The 23669-nt window shown below is 34.1% G+C and overlaps 2 protein-coding genes, 1 non-coding gene and 1 pseudogene across 4 annotated transcripts; 2 read left to right on the top strand and 2 right to left on the bottom strand.

Annotated features, from left to right (window-relative positions):
- The first annotated feature begins 277 nt into the window (after window positions 1-277).
- LOC143615599 (uncharacterized) lies at window positions 278-4152 on the top strand. Of its 2 annotated transcripts, XM_077088697.1 has the most exons (7): window positions 278-363; window positions 1673-1873; window positions 1942-2031; window positions 2138-2203; window positions 2648-2739; window positions 2895-2942; window positions 3901-4152. In XM_077088697.1, exons 2-7 carry the CDS (start codon window positions 1703-1705, stop codon window positions 4016-4018), a joined length of 585 nt encoding a protein of 194 aa, XP_076944812.1. In that variant the 5' UTR covers window positions 278-363; window positions 1673-1702; the 3' UTR covers window positions 4019-4152. The 2 variants fall into 2 exon arrangements, with proteins under 2 accessions (XP_076944812.1, XP_076944811.1); XM_077088696.1 differs by lacking the exon at window positions 278-363 and having other exon boundaries at window positions 1551-1873.
- Window positions 4153-10302: 6150 nt separating this feature from the next.
- TRNAE-CUC (transfer RNA glutamic acid (anticodon CUC)) lies at window positions 10303-10375 on the bottom strand. Its single transcript has one exon. It is a non-coding gene; the product is annotated as a tRNA-Glu (tRNA).
- Window positions 10376-15837: 5462 nt separating this feature from the next.
- LOC143615598 (protein kinase PVPK-1-like) lies at window positions 15838-19415 on the top strand. The gene is made up of 3 exons (XM_077088695.1): window positions 15838-16034; window positions 16241-17124; window positions 18608-19415. Exons 2-3 carry the CDS (start codon window positions 16286-16288, stop codon window positions 19413-19415), a joined length of 1647 nt encoding a protein of 548 aa, XP_076944810.1. The 5' UTR covers window positions 15838-16034; window positions 16241-16285.
- A 634-nt stretch (window positions 19416-20049) lies between these two features.
- LOC143615600 (putative pentatricopeptide repeat-containing protein At3g01580 pseudogene) lies at window positions 20050-22290 on the bottom strand (annotated as a pseudogene).
- Between the last annotated feature and the right edge of the window lie 1379 nt (window positions 22291-23669).

The following is a 23669-nucleotide window of genomic DNA, read 5'->3' as shown; positions in this document are numbered from 1 at the left end:
GTTTGCTATCGGTTTTGACGTCCGTGATTATAGCATCATTCTTGTTATGTAAGTACGAAGGTTCAAGCAACTCCGAACGATCTTATTCTTTGTATGATGGTGAAGCATGGATGCCTTGTGTGAAGGGATTAAGCCCTGTTTGGTTATTGGCTTTCAGAATTATTGCATCTTGTTTGCTTTTAGCTGCTTCCATTGCTGATGTGGCCACTCATGGGACCAACCTGTTTTATTACTATACTCAGTTAGTCATTTTTATATTGTCACATAATCTTTAACTTTATATGTTGGTTTCATGTTCACTAATTGCATGTTTGATGTGTTTTGGATAGGTGGACTTTGATTTTAACCATCTTTTATTTTCTGGTAATTTTTATTTTTATTATTTTTTAATATTTCTAATCCATCAATTATGTTCGCAAGAGGCTGCACAAGAAATGAGTTGGGTAACTGGTCAAAACGTGTCGGGTTAGGTAGGGTTGAGTGTTGACTAGCAAGAACGATACTATTGCGTTAGTTATGGCTGCAAGATAGTTATGGCTGCAAGAATAATATTACCACCGTCATAATATAGAATTGAGTAAACTGCGGATTTCGTCCCTGTGTTTGTTCGAATATGCGGTTTTAGTCCAATAGTTTTAAATCTGCTATTTTCGCCCATGTGGTTTCATTTCACTTGCAATTAAACCCGATCTCACTAACCCCGTTAAGTTCGATCGTTAAACCCATCAGTGTGCCCCTCACATGAGGGGCAGTTTTGTCCTTTTTTCCCCAAATACACCTCAGCCCCTCACGCGAAGGGGCTTGCGAATTAAGGTTGGGGTTTATTTGGGGAGAAAAAGGACAAAATTGCCCCTCACGTGAGGGGCACGCTGGTGGGTTTAATGACCAGACTTAACGGGGTTAGTGGGGTCGGGTTTAATTGCAAGTGAAATGAAACAAAGAGACGAAAATCGTAGATTTAAAACTATTGGACTAAAACCACATATTCGAACAAACCACATGGACGAAATCCGCAGTTTACTCTATAGAATTTTGAATAAAGTGATTTAGCAAGACAACTTTCAACCCGTTTGACCCGTACCTTTTTACCATACTACTTATGTCAGACATATTTGACCCATTTGAGATAAAACACAAATGGCCCCATTTTCTAACAAATCTAGGGGTGTAAACGAGTCGAGCTTGAGCTCTGCTTGTTTAACTTACGAGGGCTCAAGCTCGGTTCGTTTCGAACTCTATTTCTAAAGCTTGAACTCGGATCTAGGTAATTTTTAAAGCTCGAGCACGGCTTAGGCTCGGCTCATTTATAAATTATTAATTACTTTTTATACATTAATAATTACTTTTATACATATTTAAAATATAATATTAGTCTAACATACTATATTATATATTAAACAACAGGCTTGTTTAGGCTCGCGATCCAGCTAGAACTTGATAAACGAAGCTCATGCTTGTGCTTATTTACTAAGCAAGCTAATTTTTAGGTTTGAGCTCGTTTAAGCTCAATTCGATTTGAGATTTTACTAAGCTGATCTTGAGTAGCTCACAAGCAACTTGTCTCGTTCACACCCCTAAATAAATCGGTTGCATTTCAAAACTGCCTACATATTACCTTCATTTATTTGATTATTAATTTCCCTTAACATGAGTTTTATTCTATTTTATTTAGTTTGGATCACTGCTATCCACTTGTGGATGTATGAGGCAATACAAGTTATGCAATCCTCATAGCCGACACACAGACACAGAAATAGGAATGTACGCGCCTCTCACTAAACCAGGAACCGATAATATGGTTAACGAATTGGGAGAATGTTATTATTCACAATCAGCTGCCCTTTGGGGTTACATTTTTCAAATTATATTCCAGGTATTCACTAACGTTACGTTTTGTTTTATTTAAAACGCGAGTTTTACATAAGCGTATGTTGTACACAGATGACTGCTGGAGCAGTTATGCTGACAGATAGCGTTTACTGGTTTGTTATCTTCCCGTTTCTTACGATCGTGGACTATGAAATGAGTTTTGTAAGTCTATATATTTTACCATAAGCGTTTACGAAAATATTAAATCATATTATCGTGATAATCACTTGCTAATTTATTTTAGATATTTTTTCATTTGTTATACCAGTTGACAGTTGTTGTACATTCGCTTAATATCGTTTTGCTGTTAGGGGACACGGCCATGAATAGCTTGGTAACTTTCTTCATCAATATTTTTTATATTTTTCAGTACGGTTTTTTTTTACATAAATGAATATCCTTGGGACCAGAAAGAAAATTCTTTTGTTGAGGTTATTTATTTATTAAGATTGTACTTTACTTTCCCATTTGTAAATGTGACAATGTCCTAGTTGTTGTGCGGTCACTAAAAGATGGTTTTTTTTTCGAACTGTCGGGGTCATCCAGTAACATGCAAATTGGAAAAGTATGTCAAAATGTTAATTTAATATTGGTGACGTGTTAACTTAAAACAGGTTTTGAATTTTAAAAAAAATGCTAAATAATTAAGAAAATGACGCATCTTCACATTTTGACTTGCATGACTAAATTGCATCTTTTAGTGACCACCTTAAAGGCATAAAAGATTGTGTGTGCGCGCCATTTTAACTTTGAAAATGACATGAAACCCTTGTTTCAGGGGTTCCCGTGGTTCCGGATTTCGAATTTCATCTTGTTCACCGCGTTTTATGTGATCTTTGAGTGGATTGTACATGCCTTTGTGTCCACATGGTATGTTTGTTTATGTTTTTATCACCAATGGGTAATATAATAATAAAAAAAGGCGAAACGCATAAAGCCTGTCAAATTAAATCAATTAATTATGATTATGATTATTATTATAGTTTTTTTAGTTTTTTGTTATATTTAACACATTATCATTTCAGGTGGCCATACCCATTTCTTAATGTATCAGTGCACTTTGCTCCAATGTGGTATGTTTGCTCAAACATTTAAACCTTAGTATACGTCAAGTAACGGTTATGTTTTTGTTTCTAATGAGTCATCAAACGGTAAAAACAAAAATGTAGCAGGTGAAATGGGTTGAAAGTACCAAAACAATAGTTTTGATTCATAAAATTTCTAATAAAATTTCTAGAATGATTTTGTTCAAGAACTTATGAAACAATACAAGTTTTATGTTCATATTAAAACATTATATTTATCTATTTAAAACAGGCCTGGCCCTTGGAGGGGTGCCCGAGGGGGGGGGGGGGGGTCCCAGGCCTGATCCACTAAGTGATGCCCAAACTTTTTTGAAAGTTATATATATCTATAATATAAAAGATTTGTATTCTTAATAAAAGAAACAACATAACCCCGTTTATAACCCAATTACCTAATTCATTTGAGCCTTTTTTTTTTAAATAGAAATTTTGCAAAGCCAAGACCATAACTCAATTACCAAATTTAAGCTCATTTTAAAAGTTTAACTGTTTAAACCCAAATGAAAAATATATACACCCCCTTTTTCTTAAGCGGCAAAACAGAAAAGAAACGGGAATTTTTACTTAGGGCCAATATTTTTACTTGCCTGAGGGCCTAGAAATTTTTTATGATTTTCGGGGGCTGATTCATAAGTAACAATTTTTTACAAAAACCCGTTTCACCTGTACAAAAAGTTAGCTTATATAACGTGTAACCCAACATGTCTGACCCGTCCATTTTGATCCTAGCCCATGTCAAATGATGCACATGTCAAATGGGTTGAAAGTCACCAAAACTATTTTTTGATTCATAAACTTACCCAAATCATAAAAACTTTCGAAATAATATAAGTTTTGTGATCAGACTTAACACACTATTTATCTATACAAAATTAATATTTTTTACAAAAATCCATTTTTTCTGTACTATTAATTTAGTTTTTGACTTTTGTCAAATATTGCACAGGTACTGGATAGTTGCATTGTTGCATCTTCCATGTTATGGTATTTTTGCATTGTTGGTGAAAACAAAATATTATATATTGTCAGAGTGGTTTCCAGAGTCTTATAATTGTTTAAGATGACATCACCAAATGTGGTAGTATATATGATGTTAACAACTAAAAGTTGTCCTTCACAATGTTTTTTTTTATTATTATTTTGAACATTGATTTTATTAAACATTATATTAATTTTAGTTATATTGTGCTTTGTGTGGCTTTCTTTCAATTTTATATTGTCTCGGTGGTGTCTTGACTAACTACAGTTGTACTTTCTTTTTCTTTTTTGAACGACTAATAAAAATTTTATTAATCAAACTAACTTTGACGCTAAAAACACATTACAACCACAAACACCTAAATGCAAAAGCACGCCGCCAAAAGAACAAGAAAGACACAAGTAATGAACCACACCCTATTATACAATAAACCGACACTAATCCTCCAAAGTAAGACCTCTTCTTTTCCCTCTATTTTTTATCCAAAGAAATCCTAGCACCTTTATTTCTTCCATCAAACTTACAAGACGAATTGGGCTTCCCTTGTGAACTAACGCATTCCTCCTTTTCCACAAAATCCAAGTCGCAATCAAACACATCGCGTGGAAAACTCTTGTCTTTTCCTTTGGGAACTTCGAAAACTTATGAAGTTCTAAAACATCCCGAAAGCTAAAAAGGAAGAAGGCTGGTATTTTACACCATTGCGAAACCAAACTCCACATACACTGTGCAAGGCCACACGACACAAACACATGTTCAACTGACTCTTCTGTCTCGCCACAAATTGGGCAAAGAAGCGATCGAACCGGGATATTCCTTTTTGTCAAAGCGTCGAAAGTTGGCAACCGACCTAGGACTGCCTGCCATGCCACAAACCCACCTTTTTTGGGACCAATTTGTTCCATTCGAAGACATAATTAGGGGTTACATAGGGGATCAATTGAATTTTATCCTTAACACTCCCAACCAAAAACATACTAGTAGGGTCACAAGCCCAAACCATCACATCCTAACCCGATACAATTAAAACCCCTTGACCATAAAGTTGTACTTTCTAATGTACTCACTAAATGAATTGTTTTATGTTTGGTTTTATGAAACATCATATTGGTTTTAGTTATATTTTTATGCTCTTTTAATAAAATTTTAGTTTTTAATATAACTTATTTTGGATTTTTACTTTTTACTTTTTGTTGTTAGTTCTTAGATCTTAACTTCGAGATAATACGGTATATACAATTGTACCCAATCTAACAAATAAAAGTTACAATATGAAGTGAATTACCATTTCGGTACCAGTAGTGAAAAGAATACTGATGCGTACTAAAAATTAAGCTTAATTATGCAAAAAATTGTCTCCCGTAACCATGAAAATATAGCCGTGACACGCCTAAAAATAAATCGGCATGGCTTAACCATAAAAATATAAATCGATACCGATCCAGATAATATCGATACGGGTATCTATGTTTGGTCGATGTTTTTCAGATCGTCATGTACTTTTATGATACTAAAAGAATATTTTATGTAAAAAAAATGCAACTCCGTGTTTAATAGAATTTATATCGGAATGTTAATAATCAAAACCGCGTATTTAGTTTTATTTAAAAAGTTAATGAACATATATTATATAAAAATAGTATTACTAACAAAATAAATGAAAGACATGTTATTTATCGTGTAGAGAGTGAAATCGAAACTTAGAACAATTTATACTCCTTCAGTTTCATTAAAAGTGTCCACATTTTATTTTTTATTTGTTTAATTATAAATTTTCACATTCAAAATATTATTATTTTAATATTTAAAAGTCACAAATAGCTAAATTCTGAAGTGGATATTGATGGAAATTGGAAAGGTAGGCAAGTAGCAAAGGTCAAGAGAAGTGTATAAAGTTTTTTTTTTATTTTAGTGTTAAGTCTTACCATGCATTGAGTTATGAAAAATGAGAGCATTATTAAATTGGTGTTTAAGGGACATTGTTGGTTTTTAGAGGACCACATGCAGGAATGGTGACCGTAAAGTAAAGTAACTTTTATTTCTATTATAAGTTTCCCATTTTTGGATATTACTATATGCTAACACACATTTTGTTTTTGATGTTAACTTATTTTTTATTACACGATCTATTTTTACCAAACCATTTTGACGGCCGGGGGGGGGGGTGTTAAATGTCGTATGGGGTCAATGGTGTTTCAAAAGGCGGTCGATCGCTTGAAAACCTATGAAGAACGATTTGGGGAGGAAGCAAAATCGGAAAGGGGTGGAAATAGACAGGAACAATTGTTGTATACTTACAAGGAATGGAATGGTAAAGGTCATGGGAAGGGTAAATTTGAAATGGGGGTTGCAAAGTGTTTTTTAGTGTTGACATAGGGGTACAAGTGATACTTATCTTATGTTAGTGTATACTTGTGTAAATACGTGGGTTAATTATCATACTTACAAACCTTAGGTTAAGGATAATAAAGAGTTATAAATATGAGGTGCCTGTAATTAAGCTAATCATCACCATCAATAATACAAAGTAAAAAGTCATTGTTCAATGCATACATAATGTTTGTTAGTAGATTGGATTTTCTTTTGGTGATAAAGTAAAAAGTTATAACTAGTAGTTCGTCCCATAGTTTTGGCTATGGAATATTTTTGTTGTATCGATAAGTTTGACTCATTGTTTGTTAGGTTTCAGCTTTTTTATTGTTTATAATTTTATGGTTAGGCTATCGAACTAAACGTGATCGAAATAGGTATGATGACGGGTCGGGTTTAGATAGTCCCAAATTCATCTCTATTTATAAAATATTTTTCCAAACCACTTGAGTATCTATCTAGTTTAGACAAAATATAACTAATCAATTATATAATGTAACTATTACTTAGTTACAAAAATGATTACAATATCTCAAATGACTAACCAATTAAAAAAAATAACTGGGTAATATATTTAAGATAAATAAAATCATGTCGGCTTACTCGGGTATATAATCAGGTAAATGGGACTATGTTATTGAGTCGGTATTCGGGCATATTATAAATCCCAAACACGTTCCAAACCCGTGAAAATTGTTAAAAAATAATCCAAAACCCGTCTCATACTCCAAGACTATGGTATTCACTAACCACCATGTAATGGTTAACTAAAACACAATTATTATTTAAACTTTTTTTATATAAAAACTGAGAGTGGTGTATTGTGATTGGTTAGATTTGTAGTTCGACCTACCATTTGGACATTTGGAGCCCTTGCTTGTTCTTTCACTTGCGCTCAAGGGGAACAAACCAACTTCGTTACTCTTCGTACGAAAATTCCATATGGATTTTCCTTTTTTCATGTTCGAAATGAACGGATTTTTTTTTACAATCATTCTTTTAAACGAGTTTTTTATACTATCCTTCTTTGGTATATCCAATTCTAGTGATTTTGTTTGGCATCATCTACTTGAGTGGGGTATTGGTTTAACCACCAATTTGGTGGTTATGTGCCATGGACTCGAGGAGTGACGTCCATTACTTGATATGGAGGGAATGGACACTCATTAGTATTACCCATGCACTGTCCAATTCCGTACTGCCACTTCATTTATATCTTTGAATACTCATAAACCATAAAATCACTGGCAACACCGTACCTACCCACAAGTACTCTATGAGAGGACGAGACACCAGTATGAGTAGGTGTACATTACTATTGAACATTGAAAGAGATGCTTTGACACAACGTAGAAGAAATAAATTGATCGAGATCGTTATGATGGTGGCGATGATTGAACAAGATCATAAACGAGATTGCAATGAAGACTTGTTTTTTCAAATATAAAAGATGTCCACTGATCTCTTCTGTGTATATGGATACTAGGTTTTACACCCCCCCCCCCCCGGTATTACGAGGTTGTTTTCATTTTTCGTTTCTAATATTTATATATATATATATATATATATATATATATATATATATATATATTTTAGTATATTTATTGTTAAGAAATTAATAATATACTTAGGGTTTGATGATGAAAGAGTTTCACAAATAAATGAGATGTTATAACTCGTTTAAAAGTTATTTGGGTTTGATGAGACCCATGACCCGCTTGTTTTGTTACTATAAAATTATTTCTTAATTTTATAAATAATATCTTTTTAAAAAATTGGATATTAGTTTTTAGTATATCCCTTGTTTATAAGATTTTCATATCAAATATTTAGTGAGATTATATTTTAATATAATGAGATGTTATAACACGTTTAAGGTTATTTGTGTTTGATGAGACTTACCTGTGAATTGATCAAATGCATAAGAAACCTCCATTTACAAATAAAGAAATATGGTGGTTTAAGAAAATACAAGAAGCATCCAGAATGTTTTTAAACGTTTCGTTTGCATATATTTAAAATTAAGATAAGCATGTCAACAAATATAAGCCACGATCCTTAAGCACAAGCCTCTCACATGCTTACAGCCCGTTATATGCAAAATAAAAAATATATACATAATTCATAAACACTTACATGTTGAATACAAATTGAAAGGATACTTCATAAATTCAACACTAAACAAAGATACCTAAACAAAGAATTTTAAAGTACGAAACCAGATGCGTTTCGTTTTAAATTAACAGTAGTAACAAATAAATCTTAATGAATATTTTAAACAAACATATGTAATGAATGGGCATACATTAAGCTACATAAATGAACGTAAGTTAACAAACACAAATGAACATTTACAACTTTAAATGAGAGAACACTACATTTTTTTTAGTTCATTTCCATTTATTTATTAAAGTTTTTGCCCACGCACATTTATTTATTAAAGTTCGTGTCCATTTATTTATTTATTTAACCTTTTATGATCAAACATAATCAAACTTTCCGGTATTTCTAAATGATTTTAGGGTTGTAAACGTGTATACAATTTTATTCACTTATTTATATTGCTAAATTATAGGTATTACACTTTATTATGTATCAACAAATGGCTGTGACTACCAAATAAATCGTTTGGTTGTAAAAATAATAATAGTAATAAATAATAAATAATAATAATAATAATAACAATAAGAATAAATAAAAAAAGTTAATTCCGTTGAAGGGACTTGAAGTGTTGAACCCGCCGAGGATCCTAACCAACTAGACTACAACGAAGTATTTGAAATTAAGAATATTTTATATCAGTTCCTGTAAAGTTAATGGTGTGTTATTATTGCTTTGATAAAAAGTAGTAAATTCGATATTCAATCAGTATACAGGCCTAGAGTATTCAAAAGTTACTTTAGATTGGCTTGTTAAAAGTTTGAAGAGCATCAGAGCTTATATAAGTTTGGACCCGAGATTGAATCTAAGTTGAAGCTCATTTAATAAAGATGCTCATACCTAAAAAGCTAAAATTCATATACCAAGCTTGAGTATTCTTGCAAACTTCAATGAATCTGTTAATTTATCGATATAATATTAGTTTTATATAATAAATTACAAAATAATATATTACGTTAAAAATTATGAGGAAAGGTACAAGATAATTTATATTTTCCTACACATAAAATTAGAATTATATACATATGTAGTAAATACAAATAGTTAAATATCTAAAAAATAATAAACAAAGTTCGAGCTTATTAATGAGTCAAACAAGCGCTTTCGAGTTTCGAAATGCATGAACTCAAACTTGAGCTCCTTTAAATTAAACAACTTGAGCCTTCCACTACCTTGAATATGCATGTTTACACAATTACACCCATCAATGTATAGATATATATAAACTGTGTATTTATTATTTTATTATATGAAGTAACTATGATTGATTAACCGTTGTTGATGAATATGGCTAGCTTCTACTTTGGTCAATAAAAATACAGTTTATACTAATAATTAAGAGCGGAACTAGAGGGTTAAGAATGTTCACTGGTCATTCATTTATCAAAATATGTCGAATTTTTATATATAAAGTATTAGTTCTTCTAAGAAAAATATGATTTGGATCTCCCTAGTTGTTACAAATAGAGAAGACAACCTTATAATGATCCATAACTAGTTTTCTTAACTGCTAAAATGTACATTTTCAAGCTATTTTATTCCGCTAAAACATGATTGAATCTCTTTATTTACGTGACTGTATTAGAAGGAGATCCTTTCTTCGACCATCAAATCTAGCAGATCACGTTTGATAACATGGTATGGGTGTAAAAAAGTCAAACTGCTCATGAGCAACTTGATATTAACTCGAGCTGAAACATGCTTAAGCCAAAAGGAAGCTTGTCACCGTAAATAATCTCAAACCTCTAAAATCACCTAAAGTTCATATACCAAATTCATTTAGGCTCGCAAGACTAAAATCACATAATAATATTCTAATTTGCCAATATCAAAAACAAATTCCGTTGCCGGGACTTGAACCCGGGTCTCTCGGTTGAGAGCCGAGTATCCTAAGCAACTAGACTACAACGGATTTGTGTATCATACAGGAATTAGATTCTAATATTTATGTAATTGTATCAGGTTAACTATTTAATTTGGAAATCACAGTCCATCATATTATTACTTGTTCATAACTACACATTTACACATTTCATTATTAAAGCTTTACCAAACCCAAGCAAGAACCATGTGCTAATTATCGTCTAACATCCATATGTGGCATCATCGATAGACCTGTACTTATAACACACTCATCGAACTCGGTGGATATCAAAACGGGTAACAATCAAAAGCTAAATGTACAAAAGCCAAAATTGGTCATTAACAATCACAAATGCAGTAGACTACTAATTGTACTAGAAAATTTTCAAACCATACATTATTAACATTATTATGCTTATAGTCACAGTTTGCATTTATATTACTTTGAAATTTAGTCCTTATAAATGACACATAACATATAAACTTATTTAAAAACTAAATATGTCTAGTAAGAGCTAAAATAAAAATTGACATACCATTATTCGCGCTATACAAATCTAACCATAAACCGTCTTCAACAGAATCACAACAAGGTTAAATTATAAAAAGAGCCGAGCTCGAGCTCTGCCGTCCTAAAGTCAAAATGAGTCAAGCTTGAGCCTCGGCTTGGCTTGGCTCACTGAGGACGAAAAGGCTATGGTGAAATTATATAGTTTAAGCCCTGATAAACTATTATTGTTCGACGGGAAGTTTGTTTATGTTCGTTGGTTAATGAACAAACGAACGAACATAAACATAGGTCATTTCTGTTAATTTATGTTCGTTAATGTTTATTTGTTTATGTTTGTTCATGTTTACTAAAGGTTTTTAATATTACGTTTATAGCCGTATTTTTAATTTACTAATTTACAGCTCTCTTACTTTGCAATTGTATTTTTATTTGAGTGTCAAAAATTACTACTGGGCCGGTATTTTGTATACATGGATGCTGCAAAAGGGCTATGGGCCAATTGGGTCGACCTGTCATACTCCTTTTCAGCCCAATATGGCCTTTGTTCATGGCCCAGCCTTTAGTCGTAGGTAAATTTAAACAATTTTACATTTTTTTAACTAAAATAGGAAAAATAAAAGAAAAAAGCTTTAGGGTCTAAATGATAAATTTAGAGGGAGACTTTTTATAACTTGAAAAAATCGATAATTTCTTCTTCTCTTTTTTTTTTTTAACGGACAACGAATTCTTTAAATTGACTATTGACTAAATTCACCATATCATGATACACTCGTCTTTCGATCCGGGAAAATCTCTCACCTAAGGCCAATGCCCGTGAACACTCGCCCGAATGCACAGTGCAACGAGATAGAACTCGTTCAGTTCAACGATTCAACAAATGAACGCCACGTATTCTCCTAGTCTCTCATCATCAACCAGGTGTTGCTGAAACTAAATGTCGGGGGCATGAATTGAACCTGGGTCACATGAAACACCAAGTTTCTTCCTTACTACTTCACTACCGATTCGTTGAAAAAGAAACCAATACTTAAAGTACTTAGTGGTATGTATAATATGGTATAATTATTAACATGGATGTTTGTACTTTGTAGCAATGCAATTAGTATATATTGCTTGTATTATACAATATTATCATTATAGTTTCAATTTTATCTGGTTATTATAGTGGTTCAAAAATCCTTTCATTGTGATGTAATCGTATTGTTTTTCATTGCTAGCTTTTGCTAGTTTTGTTTTAATTAAAGTTCGGGGAAAAAAATTAATTATCATCTTTCTTGGACATTAAAAGGTGTCAGGTTGCCGTGTTTCAAGGTTCATTTAAAGATGAAATAAAATAAAATAAAATTGTAATGATGTCGGATCGTTGAAAGTATAACATTATGCAATTAAGTCACACATTTAATATTGAAATGTTGTAGTTACGTACTTTCGGTTTGCATATCAGTTCCACCTCATATTCTAAAATTTTAATAAAAGTTTTATTTTTTTCCACAAGTCTCAACAAACGCCATTAAACACAGTATTAGTAGCTTTTTGAGAAGCATAAGAATAAACTAGACTATTTGATCTAAGATCTAGTGGTTGAGACTAATAGTTTCTAAAAAGTATATGGTGTCTTATTTACATGGTATAATGTTCTATTTTAGTGATGTGTTTTATTTTTAAACATTTTCACACGTCTCACAATGTAACTAGCGACACTTCCAAGACCTAACACAAGTTAGGCGACAATACATACGACTATAGTGGAATGTGATGAGTTTTCGTATATTAACTTTTATGTAGATCATGTGACGATGCTCCAACTTGGACAACTTATCACGCAATAGTTATCAACTATTAGATGAGTTTCAAGACTCTTTTTAATGTTACTTTTGGGATGGTGTGCATAATCACAAAATGATAACGATATTTGGCTATTAGCATGTATTTTAAAGAACGAAAATATAAAGTATGAAAGATTGGTAGTGTTTTACAAAACGAATTATACAACGTGATTATGTGAATGCTTTAACGATCACGGGATGGATATGTACAACGTATGATAGTGTAAGCATAGAAAAGGTGTAGACCATACACGTGTTTATATTATATTATTATTATTTTGTCTTGCGTGACAGAGTTAACTGTGTTACGCGACATATGGGATGAAAAAAGAATGTGTGTGCGTGCGCGCATGCGCGTGATTTGAATGATATGATAAACGTGCAAGCTATATGATAATGTTACAGGCAATTAGATGTCGCAACCTCATATGTTTAAGTATATGTTATGATACGATATAAAGACCTTGTGATATTAACGTGTTACGACTTTGCATGTTTTTGTTGCTTATGTTTTAAATAAAATTCTTTGGTTTGAGAACTATGTTTTATAAGTAAATTCAACCGTCGTAAGGTATCCAGTTTTGGTGGTGTAGTCTGGACGAGTTTTCGATAGTGCGAAAACAGATGGATGTGGTATAGCTATGACATGAACCTTACTATTAATGCAATTAGTTCACACAAAAGATTATATTAGTCAATATAAAATGAAATTAATCATTATATTCAAACATTATACTATTCATATATAAGCTTGACTGGGCACTTGAACTTGACTGGCCACTTGAACTTGAGTGCTAATATAAAGTTGACTATCATTCACAAAATATTTATTGGGTATAACAATATCAGGTCCGGTCACAGTAATATTATCACTATCACCCTTGTTATTTTTCATCGTCATCTTCCACAAAATTTTAATTAGCCAGGACAACAACAGGACCACAGGGACAACAATTGGACTAAAAATAACGAAAAACGGGGTAGATATGACCAGACCGATTATTATACACACCAGGATGATTGCGGCTAGACCAACTAATGCTCCGGCCATAGGGAGCAATGATACGACGGTCATTATTTGAGTCACTGACGGAGGTTGGACTAGGTTGGCGGGATGATCGTTTGTAGCCGTGTTTGAAAGAGAGAATTATTATTAATGAATGATGATGAGAAGTGAAGGTGTGAAGGGCTTTATATAGATGTGTTGGACAAGTGTGTTGGAGAAATATATTTAATTCGTATTTTGGTATTTTAAATTTTAACTTAACTACAAATATAATAATTTATTAAAAGCAACATATGGCATTAAATTTTGTAATTCATCACTTGGGGCCTGGTACTATGAGCCTAGAAATGTTTGAGTTCTTTAGTGCTGACTAAAGTTTAATGTTAACTTGTGTCACTTTTGATGAATATGACAATGAAAGGTTTGAGTTAGGCCTTGCAAGGTTGTCACTTTGAATCCCAAGCCTATTTGGGTTTTCATCACACCGTGTGTTATGCTAGAGAGTTATGCTCTTGTGGCGGCACAACGATTGTCAAGTGGCAATGGGCGGTATTGTTTCTCGTGGACGCCCAAGCCAAACTCTCAAGCCAGTGTGGGCTCGGTCAAGACAACATAGTTTGACCAGAGTGGGACAACGGGCCTCTCCAATATAAAGAGCGATGCGGCCCAAACAATGAAAATCGTCGTTCTAATAAAATTAAATTTTATAGTTTCTTTTACATGTGTTTTATATACAAAAACTCTGAAAACAGTGAAGGATAATAATCCGCCTTACATTTATTGTATTTTCTTTTTCAAAAGTTAAAAAGTAAAACCAACCATCTCTCTTTTTTTAACTAATTTATTTAACAACTTCATGCTTATAGAACCTTAATATTTTTTAATACAACGTTACCAATTTTAAAGTTATAACATAAAAAATATAGAACTTTTTTAATCTTTAATTAGAGTGCAGCCTTTTCTATTTTGAATAAAATAACTGCAATTTAAGAACATATATATTACCTGTAGCATCGGTCACTTGTATCAACAATATTGTTTGTTTGCATAGTCCATTCAGGAACTCATGAATTTCATTTGAGCTGCCGTGGTGAAGACTTCTCAAGAGATCACGCATCCTAGTCCCACCAAAGCACGCATAATTGTGGAGTTTTCATCTGCTCCACAAACAACTAAGCCCAAAACGCTTTAATGATTTAAGAGACATGAAATTTCTAATGAACAAAGAACCTCTCATGTTCATGGTCAATGTGAGATTTACCTAGGCTGTTACATTTGGTCGCGTGAATCTTCTATGTGTCGTTACATTATTAATCACCCAAAAACCCAAATATCAACATGTTAATCTAACTTTCGTCATAAAACCCGAAAAGTTAACATTCAAAATCCCAAAAATCCATAGATCGACGTGTTCATATTACATGCGCGTGATATCTTATTACATATATGTAATATTATGTCATTGTATTTTTCGAATCACACATTATATTACATATACATATAAATTATATGCAGGACTAACAATGGGAATGCAATAACTCATTGTGAAGTAATGAAAAAGTGGTGCCTGGTTACTCAATGGAATGAAATCAACGATTACACATGGAATCTCATTACATCAAAATAATTCATTAACACTCCTTTTTTTTCTCCTTCAATTTCTCTTTCACCATACTTTCTCAACATCACCTAGCAACAACAACCGCCACCTGACCACCACCCCATCACCTTATTGCTAGAGCCACCACTACGATCGCCACCACCACCACCTTACCACCAACGCTACCACCTCGGCCACCACCATCATCACCATAGCTACCACCACCGCCTAACCACCACTACTGTCGCCACTACCACTACCATCGCCATCACCACTACTGTTGCCACCGTTAGCACCATTCGTCTTCGGAGCTATCGCCATCAACACCATTACAATTGCATTTTTTCTGTTTTGGTAAAAAAATAATAATTTTGGCACTTGAGTATTTTTATTATTTCTATTTTATTTAAATATATTTTTGGATATCAAACAACATTATTCTCTTAACCAAACAAAATAAATTAATGGTAATGATTTAAAAAATAATGAAAAAACTAAAAATTAAGGAGGCAATGTGTAAATAAATACATGAACAAATACTGTGTTTGCATATTATATTGCCTTTGCTTGTAAATTGTGAAATTGCAGTGAGAGTGAGATCACTGAACCCACATTCTTTATAGTATAAATGTTTCAACAAATTCTCACCCAAATGCATTCTGGGTCTTGATCTTTAATATTGTTTCCACAATACCCACAACCCATTACTCATCAAGATCACCCAATTCACTCACTTTCTTTAACCACTCATGAATCTTTAATCAGGTACGCATTTTGAACCATATTAACAAAATTAATCAATTTGATTCATATTCTGTTGAATTCGCGTTCATAATTCGATCAAAGCAGTTTAATTTGATAAGAATTTGATAATAGTTTGCAGTTTAATTGATCAATTTGACTTATGCATGTGTTCTTCCCCAAATTGATAATTAGGGTTTTATATGACATAACATTGCATTATGTTGCAGGGTGTATTTGGGTTTTTTGATTCAATTGTGGTTGAAGTTGTTTAGATGGATTTTATTATTGAAGGTGTTGGTTCTTTACCAACTAATAATCATAAATCTGCAACCCATTTAACAACAAAAGCTTCCACAAATTCTGTTTGCAGTTCAAGATTTTCATACAAAACCACTTACGATTACACCCCGAAAGACGGACCGGGCCCGGGTTCGGGCCCGCAGGGTTATAATCCATACGGGTTTCATCTGAGTCCACAAAACAGTTTATATTCAAACACACATTTTACAGAAGCTAAAGAAAGTTTCACTAGTACAGAACTGACAGAAGTCGGTGACTTTTCGAGTACGTTAGAGAAGAGCGTTGAGAACGGGCTAACTAGTGTGTCGGGTGATTATAAAGATAGTAGTAATAAAACGAGTATATATCGGGAGAGTACGGGGAGTGATGTAAGCGATGACAGCAGCTCGAGTAGTTACACTAGTGCGGTTTATAAACCGCATAAACAGAACGATACACGGTGGGAGGCGATAAAACTTGTGCGGGCGAAAAGCGAAACGGGCTCGTTGGAAATGAGACATTTTAGGCAGTTGAAGCGGTTAGGGTGTGGGGATATTGGAAGTGTTTATCTTTCGGAGTTGATTGGTACGGGGAATTATTTTGCGATGAAAGTGATGGATAAAGCGGCTTTAGCGAGTAGGAATAAGCTTTTGCGGGCCCAGACGGAAAAGGAGATTTTGCAGTCGTTGGATCACCCGTTTTTGCTGACGTTGTATGCTCATTTTGACACCGAGAAGTTGTCGTGTTTGGTGATGGAGTATTGTAACGGTGGAGATTTGCATGCTCTTCGACAAAGGCAGCCCAGGAGATATTTTCCCGAGCATGCTGCCAGGTTAGCGATCTTCCACTTGTGCTTTGGCTGTGGTTTTTCCTCAACGGTTTAAAACGGGTAGGGTAGGGTTTGGTTATACGTGACTGTTACGGCCCATTTACTTGTAAATGGGCCGATTCTAGTTACGCTTTGTATATTCAAACGGGATATATAGAAAAACGAATAGTTAAAAAGAAATGGGTCAAAATTAGGGGTGCAAACGAGCCGAGCCGAGCCCGAGCTCGACCAGGCTTGAGCTCGGCTCGTTTAATATTTATTAATTAATTTTTTGTATATTTATAATTATATTTGTATTTGTATTTTCATTATAACTTTATATATAAAATAATATATTTTATTTAGTTTTTTTTTTCATAAAAATATATATATATCAATTAATAATTATTAAATATATATGTATATATATTAATATATATAATTATAAAAAAATATATAAATGACAGACTCGTTTAGGCTCGCGAGCCGGGTCGAGCTCGAAAAGTGAAGCTCGGGCTTGGGCTCGTTTATTAAACGAGCTTTCTTTTAGGCTCGAGCTCGTTTAAGCTCAGCTCGATCGAGCTTTTTCACGAGCCGATCTCGAGTAGCTCGCGAGCAGCTTGGCTCGTTTGCACCCCTAGTCAAAATGGGCTAGGTTAGATAGAGTTGTCCATTATGAGTTATGACGCACTTACATGTGAATGGGCCGGTTCTAGTTGTGTTTTAGATAGTCAAACGAGTAATATATAGTCAAACAAACAATATGGAAAACACATAGTTAAAAAAAACAGGTTCAAATGGGCTGGGTCGGATTGGGTTAGAGGCGTCCATTTTGACCTTATGTTTTGCATAGTCAAAAATGGGTAATATAGAAAAATAATAGCTAAAAAGAAGTGGGTCAAAACGGGCTGGGTCGGGCTGGGTTTTAGATTTTTGGTATGACCCATTTACATGTGAGTGGGCTAATTCTAGTTATGTTCTGTATGGTCATTGGTCAAACATGAAATGTTGAAAAGTAATAGTTAAAAAGAAACGGGCCAACTCGGGCTGGATTGGGTTCGATTAAAGGTGTCCGGTATGACCTGTTTACATTTAAATGGGCCGATTTTAGCTATGTTTTGTCTAGTCAAAACTCAAATGGGTAATACAGAAAAAGAATAGTTAAAGAAGAAACACGTCAAAACGGGTTGAGTCAGTTGGGATAGAGGTGTCCATTATCACCCATTTATATGTTAATGGTCGATTCGAGTTATTTTTTATATAGTCAAATGGGTAATATTGAAAAAAAAAAGTTAAAAAGAAACTTGTCAAAACGGGCTGAGTTATAGGTGTCTGTTATGACCCATTTACATGTGAACGGGCCGATTCTAATTATGTTTACATAGACAAACGGGCCAAAGTCTTAAAGTTTTTGTTTGGCCCATAACCCATCCTAGCCCAGCCCAATAGCCCGTTTTTGCAATTCTGGTTTCTAAATTAATGGTTAAATTGTGGTTTCTATGTATAGGTTTTATGTAGCAGAAGTCCTCCTTGCTTTGGAGTATTTGCATATGCTGGGGATCATTTACCGAGACCTTAAACCCGAAAATGTGTTAGTCAGAGAAGACGGTCACATAATGCTCTCGGATTTCGATCTCTCTTTAAGATGCGTTGTGAACCCGAAACTGGTTAGATTCATGACCCCCACCGTGGAACCAAAAGCCTCCAGTTCATGCATCCAACCCGCTTGTCTCGAACCCGCCTGCCTGATCCAACCGTCATGTTTCGGGCCTCGGTTCACAAACAGTAAACCGAAGAAAGAAAGACTGTACAAACCCAAAACCGAGGTCTACAACCAAATGATCCCGCTCCCGGAACTCATAGCCGAACCAACAAGTGCACGGTCCATGTCGTTTGTCGGGACCCACGAGTATCTAGCTCCCGAGATAATAAAGGGTGAGGGGCATGGGAGTGCGGTTGATTGGTGGACATTTGGGGTGTTTCTTTACGAGCTTTTGTTCGGGAAAACACCGTTTAAAGGGGAGAGTGATCGGGCCACTTTGTTTAATGTTGTCGGGCACCCGTTGAAGTTTCCCGAAACGCCTTCGGTTAGCTTTGCGGCTCGGGATTTGATTCGGGGGTTGTTGGTTAAAGAACCGCAGCACCGGCTTGCTTACCGAAGAGGGGCGACGGAGATTAAACAACATCCGTTTTTTCAGAGTGTGAATTGGGCGTTAATCCGGTGTACGACGCCACCGGATGTGCCGGTTGGGTTAGCAGGGGATGTGGATGTGAAGTCTACTACTGGTAGTTACTTAGAAGTTGATTTCTTTTAGGGTTAAAAAAAGATTGAAATTTGTAAAGAATTTGGTGGAAAATTGCATTTAATATGTCTGTCTTAGTGAAGTTTTTGTACATGCACATCTGTTTCAACTTTTAAACGGATGGTTCAAGTTAAACGGGTCATTTAGTTTTGGCGTTTACAGGTAAACAACCTTTGGGTTTCACATTTTAATTATTCGACCCGACTTACTTGCATCGAGAGCGAATATATTTCTATATTATATAATCTTGAACAATATGATAAATATGTATATTAAAACCAACTTGTAAAGTCTGTGTTCACACCTTTACATGTTGGTCTTTCAAGCCTTGGTTTTCTTTAAACTTTTATCACCGAAGTTTTATATATTTACCTGTTGGCTCCTCAACATTGGTAATATGAACTTTTAGCTTTTCAACTCTGTTCACGAAAAGTTATACACTTTTACAATAAAAACTTGAGACTTTTTAAGTTTCAACTTTTAAATTTTCCAACTTTGGCAACAAAACTTTTACTAGTAATGAACCGAACCGATACCGATTGAATTACCGTTTCGACACGCGGTAGCTTTCGAACATGTAATGTGTTTAACGCGCTCCGCCGCAACGCACTGGAAGAAATACTCGTTTAAAATTATTCACATCTCTATATACACATTACACAATTACAATCTACCTCAACTACATTTTGGTACAGTTGACACCAGATTCTTTAATTGCTAAACAATTATACAACTTGATTAATAATGCAATATTAATAATGCAAGTTTTTAATCACTTCTATCACCTATAAAAAAAACTAAAAATCATACAAGCAACCTTCTGTTTTTATCATCACTTCCAATGATCTAAGCAACCCATGAATAATCTCAACTTGAGTGTGAAACCTATCATTTGCAGTAAAACTATGAACTACATTATTAACCTCAATCACACTTTGACCATGCACTTTAGTCAAACTATTTCTTTCAATCCTCTCTCTAACTTTCTCCACATTAATCCAATCATTATTCCCAGCATGCATATTAGACAACAATATTAAATAACCAGCATCACTAGCATCACACAATAACATATTACTTGCTGCAATCTCCCCTACCTTTGTGTTACCATGAATCCGACACGCGCCCAAAAATGCCCCCCTAACATGAACCCCGGGTCGTACCAGCATATTATTAATAATCCCAACCGCGGTATCCAAATCCCCTGTTCGCCCGAACAAATCCACCATTATTGTAAAATGATTCGATTCGGGTTTTAATTTATATTTATTTAACATAATGTTGTAAAGCTCTATACCTTCTTTTATCAAGCCTGCATGACTGCAAGCTGATAAAACCGAAAGAAACGTCACGTTATTCGGTTTTATATTCGATATATTCACCATGCGGTTAAATAGTTTTAAAGCTTTAAACCCTTTTCCCTGAATTCCATAACTCGAAATCATTGAACTCCAAATGACAACATCTTTGTTTTTAGTAAATTCGAATACTTTAACCGCGTTACATAAGCTACCGCATTTTGAATACGATTCAATAAGTGAAGAGTTTATGAAACTATTATCTTCGAATGAGCGTTTAACTACGTAACCGTGAAGACATAAAACTTGTTTAAGAATACCTAATGATGAACTAGCTGTGAATATTTTCACCATAAGATTGACGCACGGCAGGATTCGATTCGACAACATTTCGACAAAAAACTTAACTGATTCATACATCATATAATTGTGTACACATCCAGTTATCAAAGCCATCCATGACACTGCATCTTTGTTAGCCATTTTATCAAACAGTTTAAAAGCTTCGTTAAGCGAAGAACACATCATATACATATTAATCAACGACGTCGAAACTAACACATCTTTTTCAAACCGTAATCTCACAGCGATATTATGTATTTCCGTACCGACTTCCAAGTTACGAGTGGATTCACACGCTTGAAGCGCACTTATAACCGAGACTAAATTCGGTTCAACTGACTTACACATGTCATTAAAAACGTTAATCGCGTTATCCGCAAGATCGTTATGCGCGTAGCAAGATACCATCGAAGCCCACGAAATCACATCTTTATGTTCCATTTTTCTAAATATTATTTCAACAGCGTTACAATAACCGGATTTCGAATAAACGTTTAATAAAGCGTTACACACCGTTAAATCACTATCAAATCCCATTTTAATCACAAATCCATGAACACATGCTATAACATTTAATAACCGAGCCGAAGCGGATATAACGCTAACGAGTGTTACTGAATCCGGACTTACACGCGCATCCGTTAACATACGTAAAAAGAACGATAAAGCTAAATCCGAATGACCCGTTTTTTGGTACCCGGTGATAATATGCGTCCACATAACAACGTCCGGTTTCGGGTACTCCTCAAAAACGCTTAACGCCTCATCGATAAACCCGCTTTTCGAATACATGTCAATCAAAGCAGACCCAACAAACAAACTAATACCCATCTCATAACTCTTTTTCACAAACCCATGAATCATTCTTCCATGACTAACATCCAACAACCCCGAGCACGCGTTTAACGCAATCGATATCGTAGCCTGATCAGGGTTTTGAACATGTAATATATTATGAAAGATATGCAGAGTTTTATATACAGTTTCTGTTTATAATAACATTTCAGGATGGAGTTCCATACATATAATGTTCTTTGAGGCGTTTCGTCGAACACCTTGCGTGCGGTTTCGAGTGTGGTGAGTTTTGCATAGCAGTTGCTTAATTTAGTGGCAATGAAGCTATATTGAATAAACCCTGTTTTGATTGTGAGTGAATGTAATTGTGTTACTGAGCTGTGATTGCTGCACAATCTGTAAAGATCAAGAATTAACTCCTTTGTTTTCATGCGAATAAGTAGAAATTGTTTTGACCAAATATATGTGTCAATAAGCAAGTTAAATATAGTGTTGACCATTGACTTATAAAAGTAATAATTTTTTTTGAACATAATGCCAACTGTGCATATTGATTTTGATGTTCCCGACCTGACTCATCTAATACCACCATGACTTAATGACTTGGTTATTATCTTCATGTTATTGGATCAAAAGACCCATTGCAGCCAGAACCTAAACTAGCATATACAAATACATGATTTATACGTATTTACACACCCGATTACATTTGAAACGTACGAAAATAATTTCATGTATTCTTGACCTAAAGTAAAGACCAACTTTTTTGGATGTCTTCCTCAATATGATTGATCGAGGCCCGTTTATGCTTGAAATTTACATCATTTTTTAGATTTTCACAATTACCAACATGTCGTTTGAATATCTTGTCGCTTATATTTCTTTCTTCTCAATTTCATGGCCGCCGATAGTGAGATGTAACTTGAGGAGATCTCGGACCTCAAAGGCAAATATTAAAGGGACATCACACCAAGTACTTATAAATTGCCACATAGTTAAATAACCGATGCCGTGTAGAAAATAATATTTTTCCACGACTATTTTAAATATTTTATAAAAAAACATCTATTTGATATAAATATTAGACGATAAGTCACTCGGGAATATAGGTAAGATTTTTTTATATTATACTCCTTTGCAGATCTAATCAATAAATTATTTATTTGTGTGATTTATCAGGCATGACATATAGTTTTTACTCTGATTAGAATTACATGCAGACCATCTATTATCAACCATTTTCCTTTTCTATTCTTACACGCTTTAATTGAATTTAAACTATGTATCACATGTATTGTCTCTCTCATCTTCTTATATGCAATCTACAAACACTTGCTTAAACATTAAAACCTATATTAAAAGTGTGTGTGTTTGAAAATCCAAATGATTTATCCGACTCACACAATATGTCATGTTTATTCTCTTCCACTTACACATGTAGTTGGAATCTTTCCCCCAAAATCTAAAGCCATTAACCTTAAATTGTGCTTCCATGTGTTGCTTTTATACAACCAAAAGTTAGTTAATTTTTTCTCCTCTTTTAACAAGTTGCTTATACAAAAAAATGGGATCCAAGAACAATCTAAGGGCTGTTTGTGTAATATGTTAAAGTTTAGGGGGGTTATGCTTTGGTTAAGTTGTGGCCTGGTTTCCATGTAAATTACTTGGAGAGCAAGGTGACTTCTTGGTCCCACAATTTACTCCCCTCCCTAACAATTGTCAGGTTCGGATTTAGGCTTGGAAGGAGGCATTTAATTATTTAACCTTCTTTTATAATTTCTTTTTGTTTAAAATCTGAAAACATGAGAACAAATGAAATTACGCATATAGA

Source organism: Bidens hawaiensis, unplaced genomic scaffold (genome assembly GCF_021521415.1).
Source record: "Bidens hawaiensis isolate Kalapana, Puna unplaced genomic scaffold, B.hawaiensis_p1.1 tig00043606_1, whole genome shotgun sequence".
Taxonomy (NCBI): Eukaryota; Viridiplantae; Streptophyta; class Magnoliopsida; order Asterales; family Asteraceae; genus Bidens; species Bidens hawaiensis.
The sequence above is the reverse complement of the archived record's forward strand: the minus strand, read 5'-3'. Positions and strand labels throughout refer to the sequence as shown.

Coding starts and splice junctions, on each gene's coding strand:
- LOC143615599 (XM_077088697.1), top strand. CDS start 1,703: ATGAGGCAATACAAGTTATGCAATCCTCATAGCCGACACACAGACACA. Junction 2,032..2,137: donor TGGACTATGAAATGAGTTTT/GTAAGTCTATAT, acceptor TTGTTATACCAG/TTGACAGTTGTTGTACATTC. Junction 2,943..3,900: donor GTGCACTTTGCTCCAATGTG/GTATGTTTGCTC, acceptor AATATTGCACAG/GTACTGGATAGTTGCATTGT.
- LOC143615598 (XM_077088695.1), top strand. CDS start 16,286: ATGGATTTTATTATTGAAGGTGTTGGTTCTTTACCAACTAATAATCAT. Junction 17,125..18,607: donor TTTCCCGAGCATGCTGCCAG/GTTAGCGATCTT, acceptor TTCTATGTATAG/GTTTTATGTAGCAGAAGTCC.